The sequence below is a fragment of the Notolepis coatsorum genome, assembly GCF_963971535.1.
Source record: "Notolepis coatsorum genome assembly, chromosome: 19".
Taxonomy (NCBI): Eukaryota; Metazoa; Chordata; class Actinopteri; order Aulopiformes; family Paralepididae; genus Notolepis; species Notolepis coatsorum.
In genome coordinates, this window is record NC_140183.1 from 15,956,163 (window position 1) to 15,977,751 (window position 21,589).

The following is a 21,589-nucleotide window of genomic DNA, read 5'->3' on the forward strand; positions in this document are numbered from 1 at the left end:
CCCCCCCCTCCTCTGCTCCACACACACCATGCAGACACCTACCTGCCGTACAGACTCCGTGGGCACCGCAGACGGGCGGTTGGCACAGCAGGGTGTCACAGGCGGCACCGCGCCAGCCTCCCTGGCAACGGCACCTGCCGGCGTCGTCGCAGACCCCGTGCCGGCTGCAGTCCTCCGGCTGGCAGCGGCGCCGGTGAACACACAGGACGGTGGAGACGCGCCGCGGGCAGCGCCACCTGGCGTCCTGATGGCTGGGAGGAAGAGGGAGGAGAACGTCGAGGGTGGTGATGAAGAGGAGTCAGCAGGTCGCCACTTGTGGTCACAACTATCGCGACGTAATAATTCTCACCTAAAAGGTTACCGTAGCATTAACCCTTACCTTACCCCTAAACCTACCGTTCCTGCAATTTAAGGGTTTAATCCCGGGAGGCGGGATTCCTGGGAATACCCATCAAAACTATTTCCTGTTTCCCCCGAGAATTATAATAATGAGAACAAATATTTAGAATATATTTGGTGAATGGTAAATGGCTGCATTTATATAACACTTTTAGCCAAAGCGCTTTACAATATGTTCCTCACATTTGACCCGTTCACTCACACACTCACACACCGACGGCGGAGGCCACCATGCAAGGTGCCCACCGGCTCACCGGGAGTGTCCTTCGGTTAAGTACGCGCTGTGTGCCGGACGAATGCAAAGTTTTTTTCGCGCGCGGAACTAAATTCGAAACTCCAAGTCCCCCCTTTCCGTAAATATAACTTGCGCAAAGGGCTGCATGTTGTTTGTTCAGCCCACGCACACCACTGAGATATTACCTGTAGTTTAGCATAGCCTCATAGTATGGCGAACGCAAACGACAAGCCAGAGCCAGAAGACCTACCTTTTTTTTAATAACATTTTTTTTTCCCGCGCGCGGAACTAAATTCGAAACTCCAATTCCCCCCCTTCCGTAAATATAACTTGCGCAAAGGGCTGCATGTTGTTTGTTCAGCCCACGCACACCACTGAGTTTGTAAGAGAAAGCGTACAACAGTTACCCCCGGATTCATCAACGCATGGAGAGGTTCTCTTAAATTGCCAAAATGATCGCAGCTGCGATCCCCAGAATGAAGTACGCCGCTCATTCACAAACTGGAAAAGCGTGTTCTCGTTCACCTGAATTTTCATACAGACACGCCCCGCCAGCTCCTTATAAGGCGAGGGCGTGTGCGGGCCGTGTGCAAAACGTAAGCAAACAGGTAGTTTGCAACTGATCAAAGTGAGATTAGATTCAAATGTATTGTCATCATATAGCACACTATATCTATCTGGCTGCACACTATAGAGTCTTGTTGCGCGCTCCTGGCCACCTGTTCAGCGCACACACACACACACACATGTACAATATAGCCTACGTGCGTAATGAATGAACAGTAGGCTTATATTATTCTAATGACGTGTTTTATTAGGAGATAGCAGAAATGTTTTCTTAACTTTTGTCTTAAATCCGTTGGTGAATGAGACCCATTGTGAGGTCATCTGTTTTTTCTTTCTTTCAATGGCTCACCAGTGGTCAGAGGGGTAACTGGCCAATGAGCCGTTGGCGATGTAGGTGGAGGACCCGCCTCCATCCAGATTGATAGCGTTGACCACTCCGTTCTTCTTCAGGAAGTCTGCCACCTGCCAAAGGTTCATGCTATATGACGAGACAAAAGGAGAATATAAGATAAGATAAGATATTCCTTTATTGATCCCCTTGGGGGAATTCCGGCATCATAGCAGTATGGGGGAGGGGTACAGGTATGGGCATGGTAATAGTGCCCATAATTATAGGCAATAGAATTATAGTACAGTAGAAAAAGTTTAAATAGGCAGTGTAAACATAAACAAAATAATTAACTCTGAATATAAGCATAATGAGCAAGTAGGCAGTGTGGGGCAGGTGAGGGTGAATTATACGCTGCACAGAAGAAGCGACGTCAGAATACACAGACAGTCGTCAAACACATCGTGTTGGAAGAAAAGAAGCGTGAGATTACAAAGATTCACATTAGATTGACAATATAATATTCGATTAGATTCGCTTCAAGGCCCTCGACCTAGCATACCGTGCGGCAAAGGGAACCGCTCCCGCCTACCTCCGGTCAATGGTCTCTAACTACACACCCTCAAGACCCCTACGCTCTGCATCTTCTGGCCGCCTCAGACCTACTCCTATCCAAGCTCCGGGAGGGTCATCAAAGAGAAGTCGCCTATTCTCAGTCCTTGCCCCACAATGGTGGAATGAACTACCCACCCCAGTTAGGACAGCCGAATCACGTCCAATCTTTCGCCGTCGACTAAAGACGCACTTCTTCAACCATTATCTGAATTAAAAAAAAAAAAAAAAAAAAAAAAAAACAATAAAAAAATCTAACCCTAACTAACCGTACTGTCATGCACTTGTCCTAATAAACTAACCTACACTGTAGCACTCAACACTTTGATGAACATTGTTGCTCAGCTGATAGAGTTGTGCCCTTCCTGATGGCTTGTCGTACAGAACTTGTAAGTCGCTTTGGATAAAAGCGTCAGCTAAATGACTAAATGTAAATGTAAATGTAAATGATTAGATTCAAATGTATTGTCATCATACAGCACAAGTACAGTGCAACAAAAAGAAGTTGGCATCTAACCAGCAGTAAAGTGCAATAACGATATACAATGTACAGGTGATTAAACTGGAGTGTATATAAATGAATACTACTGAGTAACAATGCTAATCAGATGCATGTACAGTGTTACAATATTATTATCTACAGTGATACAAGTATAAATACACTATGGTAGTAAGTCATACTGGCCACCGGTATAACTAGTAAGAGTAGGTAAGTGATATATACAGATACTTCCTGGTTAAATAAAAAAATTGAAAATACTGTACACAGAAGATAGTAGATACAGAGTATCAACCTCTACTTAACTGTGAATGAACACAACACTAACTTACCATCTTTTGATAATAAAGTACTCAACTTCTACTGTGTTTAACTATGAACGAACACAACACTTTAACTTACCATCTTTAGATAATAAAGTACTCAACTTCTACTGTCTTTAACTATGAACGAACACAACACTCTAACTTACCATCTTTAGATAATAAAGTACTCAACTTCTACTGTCTTTAACTATGAACGAACACAACACTCTAACTTACCATCTTTTGATAATAAAGTACTCAACTTCTACTGTCTTTAACTATGAACGAACACAACACTCTAACTTACCATCTTTTGATAATAAAGTACTCAACTTCTACTGTCTGTAACTATGAATGAACACAACACTAATTTACCATCTTTTGATAATAAAGTACTCAACTTCTACTGCCTGTAACTATGAATGAACACAACACTCTAACTTACGTCTTTAGATAATAAAGTACTCAACCTCTACCATCTTTAACTAAGAATGAACACAACACTCTTTAGATAATACAGTTTGAACACATTGTTCCTCTGAAAACATTAGACAGAGTTACGTGGTTCCTCTTCTGAGGTGCTGTAATGATTGAATTGAAAGGGAGTGGACCCCAGCTAGCAGCTAGCATGCAGTAGATACAAAAACTACACCCTACAACAGTATAGTAAATAATACACAGTGGTGGAAGAAGTACACAGTTCCTTTACTTAAAGGAACACGGCAACATTTGGGGAAATTAGCTTACTGTCTTCTAGAGAGAGAGACGAGAAGATAGATACCAGTTTCCTCTCTGTGCGTTCAGTAGAAAGGTATCTGGCTGCACGTTAGCCTAGCTTAGCACAATGAATGGAAGCAAACAGTGATGGGTAGCCTTCGGGAGAGGCGTTGGACAATGCCTAGGCTACCCGTCACTGTCCGCTTCCATTCATTGTGCTAAGCTAGGCTAACGTGCAGGCAGATAGCTTTCTACTGAACGCACAGAGAGGAAACTGGTATCTATCTTCGTGTCTCTCTCTGGAGAAGACGATAAGCTAATTTCCTTGATCTATTGACCTCTATAGGTGATGTTAAAGGGGCATGTGGTCCAGTTATGCTGCTCTGATTATGTCCTCTTGAAGTTGACAGGGTTCAAATGTGAAAGTATATCATCTTCATACATTTCTTATTTTGTATATATTATGTGTTCTATGCAAAATCCCTTTCTTCAAAGTAACTAGTAACTGATGGGTTCAGATAAATGTAGTGGAGTAAAAGTACAAAGTTCCCTAAAATGAAAATACTCACGTAAAGTACAAGTAGCTCGAAATTGTACTTAAGTACAGTACTCGAGTAAAAATACTGAGTTACTTTCCACCACTGGTAATACACATACATCAGGTTCCAATAGCCTTGTCCTAAATGCAGCCCCAGGGGGGTTTCTGGTATATAAAGCTGTGTTAACCCTTTCACTACCACACTACCAACGGTTTAACCCTTTCACTGCGACAATACAGAAGGTTAACCCTTTCACTGCCACACGACCAAGGGCTAACCCTTTCACTACCACACTACAGAAGGTTAACCTTTTCACTACCACACTACAGACGGTTAACCCTTTCACTACCACACTACAGACGGTTAACCTTGGTCTGCATCCCCTTAAGAATTGTGTGTATTGAGCCGTATTGTATTGTACCCATTCTACAATCTGTTAATAAAGTTTTCAATCAATCAATCAATCAATCAATCAATCAATCAATCAATCAATCAATCAATCAATCAATCAATCAATCAATCAATCAATGTAATCAGACTGAGGCTCCAGCCCTCGGGGGAAGGTCACTGCCTAGTCCCACAGAGGCTAGGGTTTACTATTGACCTGCTGGCACAGGCCTGATATAGAGTGATATATAGGGGGGGGGGTTTGGGGGGTGCAGACATGTCAAAACATGTTCCCCGCCTTGTGCTTTCAGAAGCCACGTCTTTAACGCAAACACATCCATCTCTCAGGTCAGTATAGGTCATCAGGCGAGGACGGGTGAAATCAATAGAATTGATCAGGGGTCAGGGATCCCTATTGGTTAGTCTAAGCAATACAATAGCGTTAGTTATCTCACACACACACACACACACACACACACACACACACACACACACACACACACACACACACACACACACACACACACACACACACACACACACACACACACACACACACACACACACACACACACACACACACACACACACACACACACACACACACACACACACACACACACACACACACACACACACACACACACACACACACACACACACACACACACACACACAGGTTAAAATGTCTTCCTCTTCCTCACAGCCTCCATCCTGCTCTTATATATTCACCCCCACACGTCCATCTCTGTTATCTTCCCCCTCCTTGGTCTCAATAGAGGAATGTTTGTTCCAACATGGCTGCCTGTAACCATCGGCGACCAGAAGGTTTCTGTGCAGTGGAAGTGGAAGTAAAACACTGGAAAAGCACGATGTTACCGCGACTCCTTTACCAGATCCGGTGATGAAACACCATTTTGTTAAAATTTTGTTGATATATTTCTCATATAATTAACACAAAGCAAATGGTGTTTCTTCTAACATGGAGGACAAATGGGCATTCTATTGGTGCCATTCATTTCAATGTTAAAACATCGCCATCATCACACTCAAGTTCAACACTGTTTGTCTTACTGACCCTCAGGCTTAGCTGCCAGAGTTGTACCCTTCCTTCCTGCTGACTTGTTGTACTGAACTTGTAAGTCTCTTTGGATAAAAGCGTTCAGCTAAATGACTAAAGGTAAATGTAAATAAAAATACCACGTGTAAGAATCCAAACAATCAAACAGCAGGCAAACCACAGTAACTGCAGACTCCTGTTCACTGGGCTCCCATTGGTTTTAACCGTCGTGGGTTTTTGTGTTTTGAAAGGTATGGAAGTGAATTAGCCGTCCGCTCCTCGAAATGCATTCATAACGCTGCATAGACACATTTCAGATATGTAAATGATTTTTTTTTATCATTTTGATGCTAGAAGAACAATTTTTTAATTAACTTTTCAAGTCATAACATGGTCTCCTGGTTTCTCCAGTGTTGTTTTGATTAATCTCTCTACGTATGTTCATCCTCTCTCATTTCAGTCTTAATTAAACTATGTATGTTCATCCTCTCTCCGGTCAGTCTTAATTAAACTCTGTGTGTTCATCCTCTCTCCTTTCAGTCTTAATTAAACTCTACGTATGTTCATCCTCTCCTTTCAGTCTTAATTAAACTCTACGTATGTTCATCCTCTCTCCTTTCAGTCTTAATTAAACTCTACGTGTGTTCATCCTCTCCTTTCAGTCTTAATTCAACTCTACGTGTGTTCATCCTCTCCTTTCAGTCTTAATTACACTATACACTCTCAAGGACCTCTGTGTTATCATTGGAACTTATTCTGAGACCTCGAGAGTGCAATGCTGGCCGAATCCTGCTAGGTGGCAGTATCGCCTACCCTTTGAAACCTTATTTCACAATGTGTGTTACATTTTATATGGTCCGGGTGGAGAATTTGGACCCAGGCAAGTTAAACGCTTCATTCGAGCACCTTGGAACACGTCCAGCACACTTGATGTCAGGTGTCAGGTACCCGATGGACATCAATACTGGGAATCGCGATCAGACAATTGGAATATTCATTTTGGAATAACTCCTATCAAAGGTAAGGACTATATGACATCAATCCTACTTTGATCCAACAATGATTTTACATCGATCGCAACAATCAACGTATGTAGTATTCAAAACGTATGCTGTTGCTGACGATCAGAGCATCACAAAATTACCCCCCCCCCCCCTTTGATGCCTTCATGATGAAACATAATACCCATTATATACCTTTGATTTGGAAATAATATCGTGTCCAGGCGACGCGAACAACTTTTGCAAAATGCACATAGCGCTCCATAACTCAGCTTCCAGGAATTAGCCCGGATCACTCTGAAACTATACAATATTCACCACAGGATAACACGCAAACTTATACATGAAAGTTTCTTTTTTACATGTTGGACGAGAGATAGTGACTGTCAAATGAGCCATAGTATTGTCTCCATAGCTATAATATAGAATATAGATATAGCTCTGCAAACATCGTGACGCACAGTGAAAATGCCTATCTTTTAGCGTGGCCCATTGACTACAGGGATGAGGATAATAGCTGGCGCTGAATGAGTTAATTAAACTCTACGTGTGTTTATCCTCTCTCCTTTCAGTCTTAATTAAACTCTACGTGTGTTCATCCTCTCTCCTTTCAGTCTTAATTAAACTCTACGTGTGTTCATCCTCTCTCCTTTCAGTCTTAATTAAACTCTATGTGTGTTCATCCTCTCTCCTTTCAGTCTTAATTAAACACACCGGCCTCACGCCTTTTACGCATTATCACATCTTTGTACTTTAGACACAATATATCACGCTGCTTTACGATTTGTAACACTGTGTGTTGTATGAATTGTCAGGTCAGCCATCCCTGGCCATAAGAAGGCATACATTGGTATTTGTTTGTATACAAAGCCATCCTGGGGCAGCTACCAACTCTACTCATTCAACCAAAAGGTGGCCATTACAACCAGAGATCACAAGATTATATCTCATATCATATCTCATCTCATATCATTCCACCGTCGGAACTGAACCCTTCCTGCTGACCTGTCGTACAGCCCTTGTGAGTCACTAAATTACTAAATGCAAATGTGAAAACTATCTGTATGCTGCCTTCTTGACCAGGGCCCACATCAGCCTAGAGACCTCAGTGTGATGACCCTGGTTAACTGAAGGACACATTCAAATATAAAAGATAAAAATAAAACATGTGATTCCGGGTGGCTGTGTCTATCAGCCAACGGCGCTGTTGACGTTGTAATGTAGCCTATGAAAGGGATGTGAGCCACTTTGGATGAAAGCGCACTCCTCTTAATGTCATAATATATTACCATATCAATGTCTCACTCCCTGGTCCCCACGAGGCCCTCTCTCTCCATCTCTTACCCCCTCTCTCTCCGTCTCTTACCCCCTCTCTCTCCGTCTCCTACCCCCTCTCTCTCTTACCCCCCCTCTCTCTTACCCCCTCTCTCCAGTCTCTCTTACCCCCTCTCTCTCAGTCTCTCTTACCCCCTCTCTCAGTCTCTTACCCCCTCTCTCTCCGTCTCTTACCCCCTCTCTCTCCATCTCTTACCCCCTCTCTCTCAGTCTCTCTTACCCCCTCTCTCTCCGTCTCTTACCCCCTCTCTCTCAGTCTCTTACCCCCTCTCTCTCAGTCTCTCTTACCCCCTCTCTCTCAGTCTCTTACCCCCTCTCTCTCCGTCTCTTACCCCCTCTCTCTCCATCTCTTACCCCCTCTCTCTCAGTCTCTCTTACCCCCTCTCTCTCCATCTCTTACCCCCTCTCTCTCAGTCTCTCTTACCCCCTCTCTCTCCATCTCTTACCCCCTCTCTCTCCGTCTCTTACCCCCTCTCTCTCAGTCTCTTACCCCCTCTCTCTCCGTCTCTTACCCCCTCTCTCTCCGTCTCTTACCCCCTCTCTCTCCGTCTCTTACCCCCTCTCTCTCCGTCTCTTACCCCCTCTCTCTCCGTCTCTTACCCCCTCTCTCTCAGTCTCTCTTACCCCCTCTCTCTCCGTCTCTTACCCCCTCTCTCCAGTCTCTCTTACCCCCTCTCTCCAGTCTCTCTTACCCCCTCTCTCTCCGTCTCTTACCCCCTCTCTCCAGTCTCTCTTACCCCCTCTCTCCAGTCTCTCTTACCCCCTCTCTCTCAGTCTCTCTTACCCCCTCTCTCTCCATCTCTTACCCCCTCTCTCTCCGTCTCTTACCCCCTCTCTCTCCAGTCTCTCTTACCCCCTCTCTCTCAGTCAGTCTCTTACCCCCTTTCTCTCCGTCTCTTACCCCCTCTCTCTCCGTCTCTTACCCCCTCTCTCTCAGTCTCTCTTACCCCCTCTCTCTCCGTCTCTTACCCCCTCTCTCCATCTCCTACCCCCTTTCTCTCAGTCTCTTACCCCCTCTCTCTCCGTCTCTTACCCCCTTTCTCTCAGTCTCTTACCCCCTCTCTCTCCATCTCCTACCCCCTTTCTCTCCATCTCCTACCCCCTTTCTCTCCGTCTCTTACCCCCTCTCTCCAGTCTCTCTTACCCCCTCTCTCTCAGTCTCTCTTACCCCCTCTCTCTCCGTCTCTTACCCCCTCTCTCTCCGTCTCTTACCCCCTCTCTCTCAGTCTCTCTTACCCCCTCTCTCTCCGACTCTTACCCCCTCTCTCTCCATCTCTTACCCCCTCTCTCTCCATCTCTTACCCCCTCTCTCTCCATCTCTTACCCCCTCTCTCTCCATCTCTTACCCCCTCTCGTTCGTTTGTCCGTCGGTGTGGAAGAGGATCAGTCTGCCTTCGGCGTCGTGGCCCACCGCTGTCCTGGCCGACACCACGTCCACAAAGTGGAGGAAGACCCCTGTGGAGAAAGAAGGGACCTGGTTGGTGTAGAAATCCCAATACAGCGACGTATCCCTTGCAGTGAGTTTAGCCCTTTCACTACCACTACAGAAGGTTAACCCTTTCACTACCACTACAGAAGGTTAACCCTTTCACTACCACTACAGAAGGTTAACCCTTTCACAACCACACTGCAGAAAGTTAACCCTTTCACTACCACTACATAATGTTAACCCTTTCACTACCACTACATAATGTTAACCATCTGTAGTGTGGCAGTGAAAGGGTTAACCGCCTGTAGTGTGGTAGTGAAAGGGTTAACCGTCTGTAGTGTGGTAGTGAAAGGTAGTGAAGTGGTCCGGTGTAGCTCAATGGGTAGAACACGGTACTAACACTGCCAGGGTTAGGGGTTCTATTCCCAGTGTACAAGATACAAGATACTTTAATGCCACACAACTATGGCTGGTGGTAATCATTTGCGGTACAGCATGTTAGCACTGGGACATCAACATGGAACATCAAACGCCCCCCTCCCACCTCCCAATCTCCACAATAAATACATAAATACTATGGCTGTCAGTTTATCGCGTTAATTAGATTAATTAATTACACAGCAAATTATCGCGTTATGAAAATTAACAATTTTTTTTTTTTTTTTTAAATCTCATTCATTCCATAAGAACGTAGAATAAATATTTACACACTTTTTTTTAAATGGTCCATTTGCATGTTCCAGTGCCTCATCCGTAGCTAACAGTGTATTGCACTACCACAGGACCTAGCATGTCCTACCATGCTCTGTAAATAACTCATGTACATATACCGATATGCCCTACTCTGTTTACTTGTTTTATTGCACAATGTCGTTCTATTGGATTCTATTATATATTACTATTGTATTATGCACATCGTTTCGGGCAAGACCCCCCGCATTTCATTGCATACTTGTATGCCGTGACAAATAAAACTCTTGACTTGACTTGAACGAGTTAACTCGTTTATGGCGCACATTGTGTTAAATGAACTCATTTTCAAAACAAAAAGTTATTGTTTATTTGCTTCAAAATGTTGAATTTGTAACTGGTTATTGGTCAAACACAGCATTATATTTGTTGAGCACGTGATCTGGGTATAAGGCGCTTCTGCCCTACGCAAACTGAAGAAACTGAGAACCAACGGCAGCAGAACTCGAGAACTACTAGGAATGTCTGATCACTGAATGTGTCTGACTCCTACCTAAACTGCACGAACTACGTATAACATATAATGTATATCACACCGGTTAGGGTACCTTATGTACAGGGGTGCGTTGCTCATGGGACGGGGTTGCATGCCGTGCAACCGGCTCTGTGAGCAGAAGCACGCGCACACACATGCATGGATGTGCACACGCGTGCACACAGGAATGCGCTGCACTCGACTGATGCGCCAACTCGCTAAGTACCCACCTGGCTACTTTGCATAACAATAGCGCAGGTCGTCAGGCGTGTTCAAATACGTTCTCAGATACATTCACACAAAACTTGTGAATGAAATGTGTTACATTCCATTCGTAGAGGCAATTAGGCATTGTCTTTAGTCTGTGCGTATGCGAGGGAACATTTATGCGCACGCGCGGGAGCGTGGCGTCATTAAAACACAGTGCAACCAGCTTTGAAATCAGCAACGCACCCCTGCTTATGTATACTGCACCCGTGTATACTGTATACCTTACTTACTCATAGTATATATTTAGATTCTAGTGTTTATTGTAACCATATTTATTGTAATGTATAATATAACTGAAAGGGCACACAGAGCCTCATCTGCACCTTTGATCACACTGCCTACTTGCTCATTATGCATATATTCAGAGTTAATTATATCGTTTACACTGCCTATTTTTACTTTTCTACTGTACTATCATTTGATTGCCTGTATTTATGTCGTCTACTATTACCCTGCCCATACCTGTACTTCCCCTCCCCCCTTCCCCATGCTGCTATGATGCCTGCATTTCCCCCAAGGGGATCAATAAAGGAATATCTTATCTTATTTGATCTTAAACTACAATTGTGTAGCAGCACTTGACGACAGGAAGTAGTTACTCCTCTCAAGCGCCACTGATGTCAAGTCCATTCCGCCGCGTCGCCTCGGCACCTGACGGCACAAGGTGTGTGTGTACGTCCATCTGCTGCAGGAAGGCAGAGGTGTTCCCTCTGTAGAGCGGATGGTTGTTGTTGTTGTTGTTATTATAGTGTACGACAAGGTCACATGACAGCCCCGTGGGGGGAAGAGTGTTAGCTAATACACTTGATTCATGTGACACTCTGGATCGGCGTGGGTCCACTTTAGTCAACCTCATGATTAACTCATGTGGCAGCCAATCAATTAGGTTTATTGGATGACTGTCGGAGACCTGATTTCCCAGGCTTGACTGTAACGCTTTTACCTTTATTAGATGCTCGGAAGGAGCATCTCTACTACGGCCACTGTGCTCTGCGTGCGCGCAATCAGACCGAGCACTTGTGCCTTGACTCCATTAGCCATGTTCAGCCTGGCTGGGGCTAGCCATGGTCTAGCGTGGTATGGTGTGGTTGGGTTTGTGTCTCCATTAGGACTAATAGGAACCCAAGGAGGACAATACACTACCTGATGCATACTGCACCTTATGTGACACTGTGAATACTGTGAATATATATTTCAGTTAGTTAGATAGTTAATTATATTGACCAATTTGTTTACACTGCTTGTGTTGTTTTTACTACCTGTACCCCCCCCCCTTCCCCCATGCTCAGTATATTTTTACTGTATTTATTTACTGTATATTTTATTCCATTTTTATTCTATTTACTCTACTCTTATTCTAGGCAACTTGATTTGATTTGTGTTATTATTCTAATTCGTGACCTGTCCTGTCTAAATGTTTAAATGTTGAGCGATTTGCAGTGTCAAATTTCCCACGGGATAATAAAAGTATTTCTATTCTATTCTATTCTATTCTATTCTATTCTATTCTATTCTATTAGCTATGTTCAGCCTGGCTGGGGCTAGCCATGGTCTAGCATGGTATGGATGGGTTTGTGTTTTTTGTAAACTCTCGGTTGCTAGGCGACCTTTCAATATTCACACCAGCAACTGTGGTACACAAGCTAAACCATGATGATTATAACAGTCCCAGTCAGGTCTGGCCTGGTTGTGAAAGGTGTCTGTCTCAGCCAGGTTCTAAAGACAATGGAGACACTCACTGTGTGCCAGACGAGGCCTCAGCACGGGTAAACCCTGGCTAGTGGAGACAAGGCCACAGCACGGGTAAACCCTGGCTAGTGGAGACAAGGCCACAGCACGGGTAAACCCTGGCTAGTGGAGACAAGGCCACAGCACGGGTAAACCCTGGCTAGTGGAGACAAGGCCACAGCACGGCTAAACCCTGGCTAGTGGAGACAAGGCCACAGCACGGGTAAACCCTGGCTAGTGGAGACAAGGCCACAGCACGGCTAAACCCTGGCTAGTGGAGACAAGGCCACAGCACGGGTAAACCCTGGCTAGTGGAGACAAGGCCACAGCACGGGTTACCCTGGCTAGTGGAGACAAGGCCACAGCACGGGTAAACCCTGGCTAATGGAGACAAGGCCACAGCACGGGTAAACCCTTGCTAGTGGAGACAAGGCCACAGCACGGGTAAACCCTGGCTAATGGAGACAAGGCCACAGCACGGCTAAACCCTGGCTAGTGGAGACAAGGCCACAGCACGGCTAAACCCTTGCTAGTGGAGACAAGGCCACAGCACGGCTAAACCCTGGCTAGTGGAGACAAGGCCACAGCACGGGTAAACCCTGGCTAGTGGAGACAAGGCCACAGCACGGGTAAACCCTGGCTAGTGGAGACAAGGCCACAGCACGGCTAAACCCTTGCTAGTGGAGACAAGGCCACAGCACGGGTAAACCCTGGCTAGTGGAGACAAGGCCACAGCACGGGTAAACCCTGGCTAGTGGAGACAAGGCCACAGCACGGGTAAACCCTGGCTAGTGGAGACAAGGCCACAGCACGGGTAAACCCTGGCTAGTGGAGACAAGGCCACAGCACGGCTAAACCCTGGCTAGTGGAGACAAGGCCACAGCACGGCTAAACCCTGGCTAATGGAGACAAGGCCACAGCACGGCTAAACCCTGGCTAGTGGAGACAAGGCCACAGCACGGCTAAACCCTGGCTAGTGGAGACAAGGCCACAGCACGGCTAAACCCTGGCTAGTGGAGACAAGGCCACAGCACGGCTAAACCCTGGCTAGTGGAGACAAGGCCACAGCACGGCTAAACCCTGGCTAGTGGAGACAATGCATTAGAAAGTGCTATGGCACTTGTCTGCTGTACTTAAAAGGGATATACAGCAAGTATTTTTAACGGACACTAACTTTTAGGATTTTTCGGCAATCTATGTACGAGACAGAATCGCCAAGACGGCGTTCCTTCAAACGGGTAGACGGCCATTGTTTTGTACAGATGTTTTGGGAACATCAAAGACTTTGATCTTTGGACAGATTTCACAGACATGGATTAAGACTAATCCGGGGCGGGGACACTGTCCTCAGTGGAGTCCTCTATTGCCAGTAATGTATCTAATCCAGGGGGCCAGGCTGTAATCCATGGTAGTTCAACCAGCCCTTTTCAAGTTACCATGTCATTTCAGTCTGTTACTGTCGCTTCATCAGACACTTGGCATTTGGTGTGGGAAAAAGGTCAAGGTCAACAGTTAATGCCACTGACAAGTGTGTTACACTATCGGAAAGCTGGGGTCCTGAGGATTCATTTGAGGTGTAGCTTAACACAGTGTAATAATAGGTAATATATAATAAACATTGTGTTTTGAATCTTGCCTATTCAAATGTTGAAGGTTTAGACTGTTTAAGGGCTTGGGACATCATGTAATTGACCTATAATGGCCACTGCCATGCTACGATTTTGTGTAATAATTTGCTGCAGCATATTTTAAGTAAAGTCTTTACCACTCTGGAATTAAAAACAAGACAATAAGATGAGTCTAATAATGGCGAGGCTTTCCTGTGCAATCATTAGCTAGCTTTAGGATATCAAGTTACGTTACTTAATGTTAGCTTGGCTAACGTATGTTGCTACCGTTATGCAACGTTAGCTTCGTACATTGCTAGCGTTGATACCGTTAGCTTGGCTAAAGTACGCTGCTAACGTTAATGTCGCTAGCTAACACGTTGCCTTGTGGTTCACTGTATGTACGTAGCGGCGTGAGCTGTGATTGATCTACCTTTGTGGGGACAGACAGATCTACAGAGATACAGACAAAGAGACAGAGAGAGCACCTGTCTCCTGTGTCTCTCCACGCTGTCTCCTGTGTCTCTCCACACTCTGTCTCCTGAGTCTCTCCACACTCTGTCTCCTGTGTCTCTCCACGCTGTCTCCTGTGTCTCTCCACACTCTGTCTCCTGAGTCTCTCCACACTCTGTCTCCTGTGTCTCTCCACACTCTGTCTCCTGTGTCTCTCCACACCCTGTCTCCTGTGTCTCTCCACTCTGTCTCCTGTGTCTCTCCACACTCTGTCTCCTGTGTCTCTCCACTCTGTCTCCTGAGTCTCTCCACACTCTGTCTCCTGTGTCTCTCCACACCCTGTCTCCTGTGTCTCTCCACACTCTGTCTCCTGTGTCTCTCCACACTCTGTCTCCTGTGTCTCTCCACACTCTGTCTCCGGTGTCTCTCCACACCCTGTCTCCTGTGTCTCTCCACTCTGTCTCCTGTGTCTCTCCACACTCTGTCTCCTGTGTCTCTCCACACTCTGTCTCCTGTGTCTCTCCACACTCTGTCTCCTGTGTCTCTCCACACTCTGTCTCCTGAGTCTCTCCACACTCTGTCTCCTGTGTCTCTCCACACTCTGTCTCCTGTGTCTCTCCACACTCTGTCTCCTGTGTCTCTCCACACTCTGTCTCCACTCTGTCTCCTGTGTCTCTCCACACTCTGTCTCCTGTGTCTCTCCACACTCTGTCTCCTGAGTCTCTCCACACTCTGTCTCCACTCTGTCTCCTGTGTCTCTCCACTCTGTCTCCTGTGTCTCTCCACACCCTGTCTCCTGTGTCTCTCCACACTCTGTCTCCTGTGTCTCTCCACACTCTGTCTCCACTCTGTCTCCTGTGTCTCTCCACTCTGTCTCCTGTGTCTCTCCACACCCTGTCTCCTGTGTCTCTCCACACTCTGTCTCCTGTGTCTCTCCACACCCTGTCTCCTGTGTCTCTCCACTCTGTCTCCTGTGTCTCTACACACTCTGTCTCCTGTGTCTCTCCACACTCTGCCTCCTGTGTCTCTCCACTCTGTCTCCTGTGTCTCTCCACACTCTGTCTCCTGTGTCTCTCCACACCCTGTCTCCTGTGTCTCTCCACTCTGTCTCCTGTGTCTCTCCACACTCTGTCTCCTGTGTCTCTCCACACTCTGTCTCCTGTGTCTCTCCACACCCTGTCTCCTGTGTCTCTCCACTCTGTCTCCTGTGTCTCTCCACACTCTGTCTCCTGTGTCTCTCCACACCCTGTCTCCTGTGTCTCTCCACTCTGTCTCCTGTGTCTCTCCACACTCTGTCTCCTGTGTCTCTCCACTCTGTCTCCTGTGTCTCTCCACACTCTGTCTCCTGTGTCTCTCCACACCCTGTCTCCTGTGTCTCTCCACACTCTGTCTCCTGTGTCTCTCCACACTCTGTCTCCTGTGTCTCTCCACACCCTGTCTCCTGTGTCTCTCCACACTCTGTCTCCTGTGTCTCTCCACACTCAGTCTCCTGTGTCTCTCCACACTCTGTCTCCTGTGTCTCTCCACACTCTGTCTCCTGTGTCTCTCCACACTCTGTCTCCTGTGTCTCTCCACACTCTGTCTCCTGAGTCTCTCCACACTCTGTCTCCTGTGTCTCTCCACACTCTGTCTCCTGTGTCTCTCCACTCTCTGTCTCCTGTGTCTCTCCACACTCTGCCTCTTGTCTCCTGTGTCTCTCCACACTCTGCCTCTTGTCTCCTGAGTCTCTCCACACTCTGTCTCCAGTACTTGTCTCCTGTGTCTCTCCACACTCTGTCTCCTGTCTCCACACTCTGTCTCCTGTGTCTCTCCACACTCTGTCTCCAGTACTTGTCTCCTGTGTCTCTCCACACTCTGTCTCTTGTCTCCTGTGTCTCTCCACACTCTGTCTCTTGTCTCCTGAGTCTCTCCACACTCTGCCTCTTGTCTCCTGTGTCTCTCCACACTCTGTCTCCAGTACTTGTCTCCTGTGTCTCTCCACACTCTGTCTCCTGTCTCCACACTCTGTCTCCTGTGTCTCTCCACACTCTGTCTCCTGTACTTGTCTCCTGTGTCTCTCCACACTCTGTCTCCTGTCTCCTGTGTCTCTCCACTCTCAGCCTCTTGTCTCCAGTACCTGTCTCCTGTGTCGCTCCACACTCAGCCTCTTGTCTCCAGTACCTGTCTCCTGTGTCGCTCCACACTCAGCCTCCATGCTCTGGTTAATGTAGACCTGGCCGTCCCTCAGCAGCCACACCACCCCGCTGACCAGCTGGACGAACGGGTTGACCTCATCAAGGACGTCCTCTTCTGAGAGATACCTGGACAGAGGGGAGAGGGACACAGAGGGGAGACAGATGGGAGAGGGACACAGAGGGGAGAGGGACACAGAGGAAGAAGGATTAGAGTTCTACAATGATGTTTTTTTTTAAATATAAATTAAATTAAAAATAAATAAATAAAATAAAATATAAAATAAAATATCTATGGTCATTGGTCACATTACATTTCAGTATAAGTAATCAAGGCATAACACACTGAGGTTGGTGGACATCAGAGGTCCATGAGGGAAAGACGTCCTCCTTGTTCTTCAAAGCATATGTTCCCTGTTCCAGTTGCAAAGTGCCCTGGAGGATCTTTTTAAAGAGTGTTGGAGGTCTTTTGTTTGTTTTTTGCTATAGGCCTACATGATATTATCCCAATTCTCTTCACAGATACGGGATCTAATGTCTCGTCTAATTCAGTATCAAAGAGATACCGTATAGTACAATGAAGTTTTGTATCCAAGAAGCACATGTTCTCCCGAAAAAGTCAGAGTCACAGGAAGGAAGCGGATACTTTAAGGCTCATTTTCTTGGATTGCATGACTTTATTGTAGGAGCATAATGCTACTGAAATGGTAGCCCTATCCAACCCTGACGACAGAGAGACTGTGTGGTGGTCAGAGTGTGGGAGGAACAGAGAGACTGTGGTGGTCAGAGTGTGGGAGGAACAGAGAGACTGTGGTGGTCAGAGTGTGGGAGGAACAGAGAGACTGTGGTGGTCAGAGTGTGGGAGGAACAGAGAGACTGTGGTGGTCAGAGTGTGGGAGGAACAGAGAGACTGTGGTGGTCAGAGTGTGGGAGGAACAGAGAGACTGTGGTGGTCAGAGTGTGGGAGGAACAGAGAGGCTGTGGTGGTCAGAGTGTGGGAGGAACAGAGAGACTGTGGTGGTCAGAGTGTTGGAGGAACAGAGAGACTGTGTGGTGGTCAGAGTGTTGGAGGAACAGAGAGACTGTGTGGTGGTCAGAGTGTGGGAGGAACAGAGAGACTGTGGTGGTCAGAGTGTGGGAGGAACAGAGAGTCTGTGGTGGTCAGAGTGTGGGAGGAACAGAGAGACTGTGGTGGTCAGAGTGTGGGAGGAACAGAGAGACTGTGGTGGTCAGAGTGTGGGAGGAACAGAGAGACTGTGTGGTGGTCAGAGTGTGAGAGGAACAGAGAGGCTGTGTGGTGGTCAGAGTGTGAGAGGAACAGAGAGACTGTGTGGTGGTCAGAGTGTGGGAGGAACAGAGAGACTGTGTGGTGGTCAGAGTGTGGGAGGAACAGAGAGACTGTGTGGTGGTCAGAGTGTGGGAGGAACAGAGAGACTGTGGTGGTCAGAGTGTGGGAGGAACAGAGAGACTGTGGTGGTCAGAGTGTGGGAGGAACAGAGAGACTGTGGTGGTCAGAGTGTGGGAGGAACAGAGAGACTGTGTGGTGGTCAGAGTGTGGGAGGAACAGAGAGACTGTGTGGTGGTCAGAGTGTGGGAGGAACAGAGAGACTGTGGTGGTCAGAGTGTGGGAGGAACAGAGAGACTGTGTGGTGGTCAGAGTGTGAGAGGAACAGAGAGACTGTGTGGTGGTCAGAGTGTGAGAGGAACAGAGAGACTGTGGTGGTCAGAGTGTGGGAGGAACAGAGAGACTGTGTGGTGGTCAGAGTGTGGGAGGAACAGAGAGACTGTGGTGGTCAGAGTGTGAGAGGAACAGAGAGACTGTGGTGGTCAGAGTGTGGGAGGAACAGAGAGGCTGTGGTGGTCAGAGTGTGGGAGGAACAGAGAGACTGTGGTGGTGGTCAGAGTGTGGGAGGAACAGAGAGACTGTGGTGGTCAGAGTGTGGGAGGAACAGAGAGACTGTGTGGTGGTCAGAGTGTGGGAGGAACAGAGAGACTGTGTGGTGGTCAGAGTGTGGGAGGAACAGAGAGACTGTGGTGGTCAGAGTGTGGGAGGAACAGAGAGAAACTGTGTGTCCACAGTAAGGTCGGGTACCGTTCACATTTGAACCGATACCGGTACCAGTTTGGTATCGGTACCTTTTTTCGGTACTTAACTCTCTCTGTAATAACAAAAGAAAAGGCAGTTAACCTTCTGTAGTGTGGTAGTGAAAGGGTTAAGCTCCTGCAAGCCTACCGGCAGGGCCTACATGCAGCTGGACAACGATGTAGCTGTGCGTCAAATCAACACGAGCTGACATGGACGGCGCAGAGCTGTGATTGGCCGCTGCCCTGGGCCGGGCGCGTCTATACTTTCCGTAGCCGCATTTCTGCAGGACGCTCTCTGATTGGCCGACGTCAGTTTCTACACTGGTTAGGCTTAGGCACTCTTTCGAAGTAGGTTAAGGTTAGAGTTTGTCTTAGAGCGTGACGGCAAGTTCTTTCGACGGTTAAGCTTAGGCACTCTTTCGAAGTTGGTTAAGGTTAGAGTTTGTCTTAGAGCATGGCGATAGAACGCCAGGTAGTTTGCAGGCTGTTCGACGCGGAAATGGGCAAAGACACAGCTTGTCACGCGATTGGGCAAACATGTCAGTGGCCAATCAGAGAGCGTCAGTCAGTGGCCAATCAGAGAGCGTCCTGCAGAAATGCGGCTACGGAAAGTATAGACGCGGGCCAGGCCTGACGTACTTCCTTATTTACCATTCATCATCTCGGGAGCTCGGTCGGAGCGTTCCATTATCGACCGTGACTAACTACATTGCAAACAGGGACCAAATCCAAGAAAGACTGGCAGAGGAAGTCCAAAAATATAGCCGTTTGTAGAACACAACGCAGCACAGCCACCTAGTGGTTCGGAGGTGTACTGCAACCCACGCGTTGAACCGACGTAGGGGAAGTATGTTGATCTAGCTCCCACGCACAGAATTACGACGATAGTGTGGTAGTGAAAGGGTTAACCGTCTGTAGTGCGGTAGTGAAAGGGTTAAACCTACGATTAAAATTATTCAGATTCAAATCAAAATATAGTTCAATCTTCATCAGAATGATCAGAAACCCCAACCTCAGTTGGCCTCCATCTTCTCGTGGTCCCCTCCCCCGACCGCCAGTCCAACTGCCACTTTTACTGCTCTATCAGATTCAGATTAGATTATATTCAAATGTGTTGTCATCGCGCAGCACAAGTACAGCACAAGCGGAAAGAAGTTGGCATCCAACCAGAGTACAAGGCAACAGTAAAGTGCGATAGCAATATAGAACGTACAGGTGATTAAACTGGCGTATAATGTCTTGACCACAATGAATGTGAAGGAAGACACACAGCCCTATCACATCACAACACCAGAACATTTCGAGGTCAGAGGACCATGTCTACAGCCAGACTGACTTAACGGCTCCCAACCACACAAACGAGGAGGGTGGAAAACTAACTGTAGTATTTGTGTGTGTGTGAGTTTGTGTGTGTGTTTATGTGTGTGTGTTTTATGCGTGTGTAGGGGGTGGGGCTAGTTATAATATTACAGGCTTTGTCTTTGCTATGATGTTTTTCTTGGGTTACTATTCTTGGACTCGGGGAGGAGGAGTGTGTACCTTCATTAAAGCGTCCAGAGGGAGGGGGGCGGGGGCGGGGGAGGTGAGGAGCGAGCTGGTGATCAGCTCCAGTGAGTAATGACTCTTGGCACGAGCAGAGCGTCTGAGGAATGTAACGCTCTTTGTATGGTCCCAGCCGTCTGTCAAATTAAACCGGAGATGAGCTACAGTATACACTGATGACACAATGTCAGTCCCTTTGCAAATCAGTGGATCAGTGCGAAGTGCGAGAGAGAGAGAGAGAGAGAGAGAGAGAGAGAGAGAGAGAGAGAGAGAGAGAGAGGGAGAGAGGGGGGGGGGGAGAGAACCGAGGGCCAGAGATAATAGATGCAAAAGAGAACTCATAAACATGTACTGGGGAGAAGTGGAATAAATGTATATCACTGTAACCACAAGGAATTATTTTCAATAATCAATGAATACCATGATATCATGTTGTTTTTGTTTGTTAGTTTATTTGTGTCATGTCTGTCATTGTAAATGAGAAAAGAAATGTAAGTTTAACAAATAAAATAAAAGGAATACCATGATCTACCTGCATATCACCCCTCTCTATACTTACTTGTACACCTGCATATAACGAAAGGTTATCCTATACCTAGTGTGCACGGGAAACAAAACAAATGCACCCACTTGCACGTGACCACGCCACTCCCATGCGTGCCTCTATATTACGCCGGAAGTGGTCACGCCTCACCCTTCCAAGTTCGAATTCCATACGCGGAAAACATCCAAGGGACCTCAGGGCACTGAAGAGCGAGACGCTCAGCCAGTATTCATATAACTAGGTTATAGGATAACCTTTCGTTATATTATCATACTGGCAATCGCGTCTCGCTCTGCCTACTGAGATAAAGGGCAGAGCGGACGCGTGGCCACGTCAAATGCACCCCCTGAGGGCCCGTAAGCCCCTGCCAGGGAGGAGGGGAGTCCCGTCCACCCGCCCGTCCTAACGAAGGGGGGGAGGCAGTCAACTCCAACCAAAGTGCGAAAAAAAAGGAACCAGGCACCCCCGAACGCACAGCGCAAGCGGGACCACGTGTGACACAGCACCCCACGGTCCACACCCACACACCCCTGCTAGCCGACCTGATGGCG

General features: G+C 47.0%; 1 protein-coding gene across 1 annotated transcript in view; it reads right to left on the reverse strand.

Annotated features, from left to right (window-relative positions):
- Positions 1 to 21,589, reverse strand: part of nagpa (N-acetylglucosamine-1-phosphodiester alpha-N-acetylglucosaminidase) — a 65,070-nt gene that overhangs the window by 15,446 nt on the left and 28,035 nt on the right. Inside the window, exons 4-7 of the mRNA XM_084336547.1 lie at positions 16,857 to 16,996; positions 9,331 to 9,439; positions 1,551 to 1,679; positions 43 to 251 (exon numbers count right to left, since the gene is read on the reverse strand). Coding sequence (XP_084192673.1) covers positions 43 to 251; positions 1,551 to 1,679; positions 9,331 to 9,439; positions 16,857 to 16,996 — 587 coding nt within the window. The remainder of the gene's footprint in view (positions 1 to 42; positions 252 to 1,550; positions 1,680 to 9,330; positions 9,440 to 16,856; positions 16,997 to 21,589) is intronic.